Raw genomic sequence first — 7,420 nt, forward strand, 5'->3', positions numbered from 1 at the left:
ATTATAATGGATAGGACCTTATAGTACAGACATGGAGCTTAACACTGTGAATGTGCTAGTTTGTCAAAATTGAATATCATACCGAGAAAAGCAACCTTTAAAATACACTTCAGCAAGACAGGAGTATGATATATGTGTTTCATTTGATTGATTTGTTCAGCTTATAATTTTTTCATTTGATAAGGGACTTTGCGATTTGAAATTGAATTCGGTATTTTTGATATTTATTCTCAGTAGGGGCATATTTTTTTTATATTCAATAACAATTTTCAGAGTTATTACAAAAGAAAATTTTCACTGGTATACAACCTAACAAAGGACATTCATATGAAAAAGTTTCTGTCTATGTAAATGGATAGTCAATGTCATGAACATATATAGAAAGAAATAGTTATCATACCTCTGAGGTATGAACGGATATTTTCTCATCACGATGGACGGCTGGTCCGTTTATATGATTCAAATGTCTACCAGTAGACACAAGCTCGTACAGTTCAAGTTCAAAATGATCAATGCCGGAAAGATCATCTTTCCATCCTCCCCAACCAACTTTTATATCTGGCTAAAAAGTAATAAATATATGCAAATAATTGATTTATGTTCCTAATAACGATTAAAACTATCTTTTATTCTTATTATTGACCGGTTGTGATCAACATTTTCGAGGCTCCAATGTGGAATCAGTTGTTGCATTTCTGAGTACTAGCAATGTGAAAGTATGTTCTTAAATTGAATTATCTATAGTGAAATCTGATTCTTAACAAATCCCATTTAGCGTTAAATTCTTGTACATCCAGTCGTGTTTTCATTAAGCATAAAAGAGTGCAAACTTATTAGTAATGCAAGTAGACAATACAACAGTTAAAAAGGGGAAAAACAAGAAAAAAGTAAAACAACGGTCCACAAAACACCACACACAAACCTAAACGTTGTAAAAAAAACTCAATTTGATAATAATATTATAAATGCTGTAGTATATTTACAATTTGATAAATAATGCCTTTTAACTGAAGCTTGAGGGCGAAAAAAATCGAAGTATATTACTTTATACATACGTTGACGTCTTGATACTATTTACAATAGTTTATGTGTAAAAGATATTTTCGAAATCGTTTCCCATGCAGTTAAGTCTAAACACTCCAAATTAACGATATTCAGTCAGCATGTTTTATATACGTTCTATTTATGTTGATCAAATGAATTGCGGTCGGGATTAGTTAAAATATAATAATGTTTGATTAAGGGATTCCTCTTATCTTAAGCTTATTCAACATATAATGCTTCTTCAAGGCAAGTCGAGAAAAAAAAACCGAATAACTGCATGGAAAAGAGAAGGGAAAGATACAAAAAGGGAAATTCAAATTCGTAAAAGTCAAAATTAAAATGACAATGGCATGGCTAAAACAAAAGAGAAACAAACAAACAATAGTACATAAAACACAACATACAAAAATAAAGACTCGGCAACGTAAACCCTATTAAAAAAGAGGGCGATCTCATGTGATCCGGAAGGGTTAGCAGATCCCACTCCACATTTGACACCGTCGTGTTGCTTATCATGTTATGTTAGTAAAAACTGTTATCATTTGTGAAGTTTAGAACCAATATTGTTCTAGCACATACATATCTAGCGCACATATTAAAAACATACCAAATATATATAGATTTTTTTCTCAATGGCTTCAACTAATCAAGATACTTTGTAAAGTTATTTCTTTTTGCAAATTCACAATAACTGTTCAATTATTTGTATAAGAATTATCTTAATTATTCAAGAACATCTTTTTAAACTGATTATCTACGGCATCAGTAATAATACGTATGATAAGTCGTATAAAAAACATTGGATAGTTTTTATTAAAATTAATATTAATATAAAAAAAAACCCAGACAAATGCACAAATACAATTAAAAGGAGATTCTGCATTTTATTACGGTTAACGACTTTATAGAGGATTTCCTCTCCAAACCTGTTTAGATACGTCCTTGCAATCAACTGGTGGTTGGTTACAATCTGTTTTACTTCCATTTATACATTCTTGGTATGGTTTTATGTAATCCCATCGGAAGATTAAGCTACTCTGAACTGTTTTGCCTTTGAGTCTGACTTTGATTTTTCTGTTACCATGTTCCCTATCGCGATATATTAGGAAACCTCCATTTTCAGCAGTACACGTTATTGTTAACCTATATGACAAATTAAAATAAATACATATTACAGTAAAATTTTCGCCTAAAAATGCACAGTCCTTTGAAATTGACCACTTCGATTTATACCAGATTTTGCCGTAATCGATCTATGATAAAGGGAATTTGTAAAACCCAACGTTGCCCCTTTTGTTAAAAAATTATTACATCTGATAGGTTAGGTTCTATGGAAATCTCCCCCCCCCCCAAAAAAACGGTTGCTATACTAGGCATATCATTACAGATTTCCAAAATGAAGTTTATTCTTGACGTCTCTAACATTTTGTATCCTTTTTTGTATCGGATACAGTTTTTGACATATAAAAACTGTCACTGCTTTGTGAACTACTTGTGCTTACACCTGTTGATGTTTTGAATATTAAATGTTAAAGTTGACTTTACCACTTTCACTTAGTATAAAATTAGAAGATATGGTATGATTGCGAATGACACAACTCTACACACACCAGAGACTAAATGACATAACGTTATCACTTTCTAGTTTATCCTACGAGGTATAAAACAACTAATTCAGAGCCTCTTTCCTTTTAGTATACATTATGTAATGTCAAGCATTCACAGCTATTTTGACAGAAGTTCAATTAAAGGGACAGTCATTTCATGTCAAAACTATACCTTATCATGACTTGTGCCGAAAATTCAACATACTTTTAATTAATATTAAAGTGCATTGATTGTGAAATCTAAGAAGACCATTAGCAGTACTTCTAATCTGAGCAACAAGACAAGTATGCCCTTCTATTTCAACTTCGCATAACTGTTTTATCATTCAAGTGAGAAACAGTCTGCAAGGGTTCTACAGTGACCCAAAGTGCATAAGCATTCATTTGAGTTACCCAAATATTTGTTATTAACAATGTGACAGCTATGGTATGTATGTATATATATATATTAAGTTCGTGTTCTACTTTCTATTTGACCAAATTGGTGAATCTTTACCATAACAAGATCTGTGGTGTAAAGGCAACGATGTAAAAGTTAGGCGCACAGAAGATTACCGGTTATTTTGTGATGCAGGTCACTCAATGATCATGAAATTCTAATCACGGCATTTTAGGCTAATACATTTAAAATATGTTTTGAATATTGAGAATAAGTAACCCACTGTTCAATTGGCAAAAACACTGCATAATGGTACGGGGACACAGTTATCGTCCTTTGATTTTTGTACGTAATGAAATTGTGAAATGTTAATTAATAGTAACAGTTAAGTATATTAAACTGCATAGTCCCTAGTGTGAACAGTGTATAACTTTCATTTTTTTTAAAAGTCATATGAAACGAGTGACTGGTGAAAAAAAATGTTTATCCAATTCTTGAACCAATGCATTAACTTAGTCTTCTGTGCACGATTTTATCATTTTTTACGCAAATATATCGTATAGTCGTCAATTTTTTTCTCTGTCTGCACATGTCTGTTATGATTTAACAAATATGGCAGCTCATTAAATGCCGTGGTTTGATTCCGAAGTTTACCGATTGTCACCTTAAAGTAAACAATTAAAAATAAAGCATGGATATTGAGAACTTGTTTAACATGTACAATCAGATAATAGTTTATTTCAGTGACAGATCCATGCGTATTGCGATCACCGGATTTTTACGAGAGGGTTCACACTAAGGTTACTTTGCATATGGAAAATATGTCGGCGAATTGCTTCCTGGAAGCAAGCAAATAAACTTCTTCTAAATATGAACAAATAAAAGAATTTTCTGCAGAAAAAAGTATATGTACATAACTTTTATAATTAAAACTATGCATTTTGTCATAAAAAACATGTGCATCATTTGTTTTAATTTGAAGTTTCATATGACTTTAATACACCTTCCAAATTTATTTATTTATATTTAATGCATAAAATTATAAGTTAGATGATTTAATTACTTTTAAAACCATTTGGGGTATTATTTGTTATGTAACATAGGGAATTTACCTAGTTTGAAAAGGTAAAAAAATAAGTAGGTATGCGGCTGTCAAACTGAATTACAGACTCCTTTCACATACACTTATCCATATGTTGTGTTAAACCAGGTATATTTTTCTATAATTTTGATATACATTGGAAGGTGTATGAACAAAATTTTCAAGTTATACACTGTCCACACTAGGGACTTTATAGTAAAATATACGTAACTGACGCGACTAAATAAAATTTCACAAAGTCTTGAAATACAGTGGATTGAATAAATAGCCTTTGTCATATCTTATCAGTTACTAAACAGGTTACTTTTCATTTGAGTTATTGTCTGAAAGAAACGCAATACGAAATATCTGTGTTCTTGGGTCTAATGTGTTTGTGTAAAATATGTTGCAACTCTATAATTCGAAACAATGTTTTAAAAAAACTTGGAAATTGAATGATTATAAATATATCATGACGAAATTTTTCTTTTTTTAAATCATTCTTTTTACAGTTATGGAAATTAATTTCTTATACTTTATTGGAAGAAACTGCATTGTTGTATCAAATGAGTTATGAATCGTCTCTAACATTTTGTATCCTTTTTTGTATCGGATACAGTTTTTGACATATAAAAACTGTCACTGCTTTGTGAACTACTTGTGCTTACACCTGTTGATGTTTTGAATATTAAATGTTAAAGTTGACTTTACCACTTTCACTTAGTATAAAATTAGAAGATATGGTATGATTGCGAATGACACAACTCTACACACACCAGAGACTAAATGACATAACGTTATCACTTTCTAGTTTATCCTACGAGGTATAAAACAACTAATTCAGAGCCTCTTTCCTTTTAGTATACATTATGTAATGTCAAGCATTCACAGCTATTTTGACAGAAGTTCAATTAAAGGGACAGTCATTTCATGTCAAAACTATACCTTATCATGACTTGTGCCGAAAATTCAACATACTTTTAATTAATATTAAAGTGCATTGATTGTGAAATCTAAGAAGACCATTAGCAGTACTTCTAATCTGAGCAACAAGACAAGTATGCCCTTCTATTTCAACTTCGCATAACTGTTTTATCATTCAAGTGAGAAACAGTCTGCAAGGGTTCTACAGTGACCCAAAGTGCATAAGCATTCATTTGAGTTACCCAAATATTTGTTATTAACAATGTGACAGCTATGGTATGTATGTATATATATATATTAAGTTCGTGTTCTACTTTCTATTTGACCAAATTGGTGAATCTTTACCATAACAAGATCTGTGGTGTAAAGGCAACGATGTAAAAGTTAGGCGCACAGAAGATTACCGGTTATTTTGTGATGCAGGTCACTCAATGATCATGAAATTCTAATCACGGCATTTTAGGCTAATACATTTAAAATATGTTTTGAATATTGAGAATAAGGAACCCACTGTTCAATTGGCAAAAACACTGCATAATGGTACGGGGACACAGTTATCGTCCTTTGATTTTTGTACGTAATGAAATTGTGAAATGTTAATTAATAGTAACAGTTAAGTATATTAAACTGCATAGTCCCTAGTGTGAACAGTGTATAACTTTCATTTTTTTTAAAAGTCATATGAAACGAGTGACTGGTGAAAAAAAATGTTTATCCAATTCTTGAACCAATGCATTAACTTAGTCTTCTGTGCACGATTTTATCATTTTTTACGCAAATATATCGTATAGTCGTCAATTTTTTTCTCTGTCTGCACATGTCTGTTATGATTTAACAAATATGGCAGCTCATTAAATGCCGTGGTTTGATTCCGAAGTTTACCGATTGTCACCTTAAAGTAAACAATTAAAAATAAAGCATGGATATTGAGAACTTGTTTAACATGTACAATCAGATAATAGTTTATTTCAGTGACAGATCCATGCGTATTGCGATCACCGGATTTTTACGAGAGGGTTCACACTAAGGTTACTTTGCATATGGAAAATATGTCGGCGAATTGCTTCCTGGAAGCAAGCAAATAAACTTCTTCTAAATATGAACAAATAAAAGAATTTTCTGCAGAAAAAAGTATATGTACATAACTTTTATAATTAAAACTATGCATTTTGTCATAAAAAACATGTGCATCATTTGTTTTAATTTGAAGTTTCATATGACTTTAATACACCTTCCAAATTTATTTATTTATATTTAATGCATAAAATTATAAGTTAGATGATTTAATTACTTTTAAAACCATTTGGGGTATTATTTGTTATGTAACATAGGGAATTTACCTAGTTTGAAAAGGTAAAAAAATAAGTAGGTATGCGGCTGTCAAACTGAATTACAGACTCCTTTCACATACACTTATCCATATGTTGTGTTAAACCAGGTATATTTTTCTATAATTTTGATATACATTGGAAGGTGTATGAACAAAATTTTCAAGTTATACACTGTCCACACTAGGGACTTTATAGTAAAATATACGTAACTGACGCGACTAAATAAAATTTCACAAAGTCTTGAAATACAGTGGATTGAATAAATAGCCTTTGTCATATCTTATCAGTTACTAAACAGGTTACTTTTCATTTGAGTTATTGTCTGAAAGAAACGCAATACGAAATATCTGTGTTCTTGGGTCTAATGTGTTTGTGTAAAATATGTTGCAACTCTATAATTCGAAACAATGTTTTAAAAAAACTTGGAAATTGAATGATTATAAATATATCATGACGAAATTTTTCTTTTTTTAAATCATTCTTTTTACAGTTATGGAAATTAATTTCTTATACTTTATTGGAAGAAACTGCATTGTTGTATCAAATGAGTTATGAATCGTCGGTGGGGTTTCCTTTTAAATAATAAGATTTGTATATGGCTATTTATAAAAGCCATTTTTTTGTCAAGAAATTTAGAAATTTTAATTGATTATACCAGTTAAATGTATCTTACGTATCTGAATGTTGAAAACCCCAAGACTGTATGTCGAACTTTTTCTTTTTACCACAATTTGTAATATGAAATATTGGATATGGATAGCCGTTACGGCAATTTAACATCCGATTATTTCTAGATACTCCTGCAAAAGAAACAAAGTTGAATAAAATGAATATCATTTGGGCATGTACCTTGTTATATACCTATTCGACCAATACATGAGAGATCTATAGTAGTTAAGAGTGTATACAAATATCAAACTTGAGTGTAAATTCCTTATTTTTCATTTAACAAAGGTTCATGTCTGATGACATAAGAAAAGTGAACATCGTCAAAAGATTGACACAACTATTCAATTTCATCCTGTATAACTTCGTTCATTTTGAAATAAATCCC

The 7,420-nt window shown here is 30.6% G+C and overlaps 1 protein-coding gene across 1 annotated transcript in view; it reads right to left on the bottom strand.

Annotated features, from left to right (window-relative positions):
• Positions 1-7,183, bottom strand: part of LOC143082753 (uncharacterized) — a 63,229-nt gene extending 56,046 nt beyond the window's left edge. The window contains exons 1-3 of the mRNA XM_076258594.1: positions 7,040-7,183; positions 1,971-2,187; positions 401-562 (exon numbers count right to left, since the gene is read on the bottom strand). Coding sequence (XP_076114709.1) covers positions 401-562; positions 1,971-2,187; positions 7,040-7,146 — 486 coding nt within the window. The 5' untranslated portion in view covers positions 7,147-7,183. The remainder of the gene's footprint in view (positions 1-400; positions 563-1,970; positions 2,188-7,039) is intronic.
• Positions 7,184-7,420: the final 237 nt, after the last annotated feature.

The sequence above is a fragment of the Mytilus galloprovincialis genome, chromosome 7 (genome assembly GCF_965363235.1).
Source record: "Mytilus galloprovincialis chromosome 7, xbMytGall1.hap1.1, whole genome shotgun sequence".
NCBI classification, from domain to species: Eukaryota; Metazoa; Mollusca; class Bivalvia; order Mytilida; family Mytilidae; genus Mytilus; species Mytilus galloprovincialis.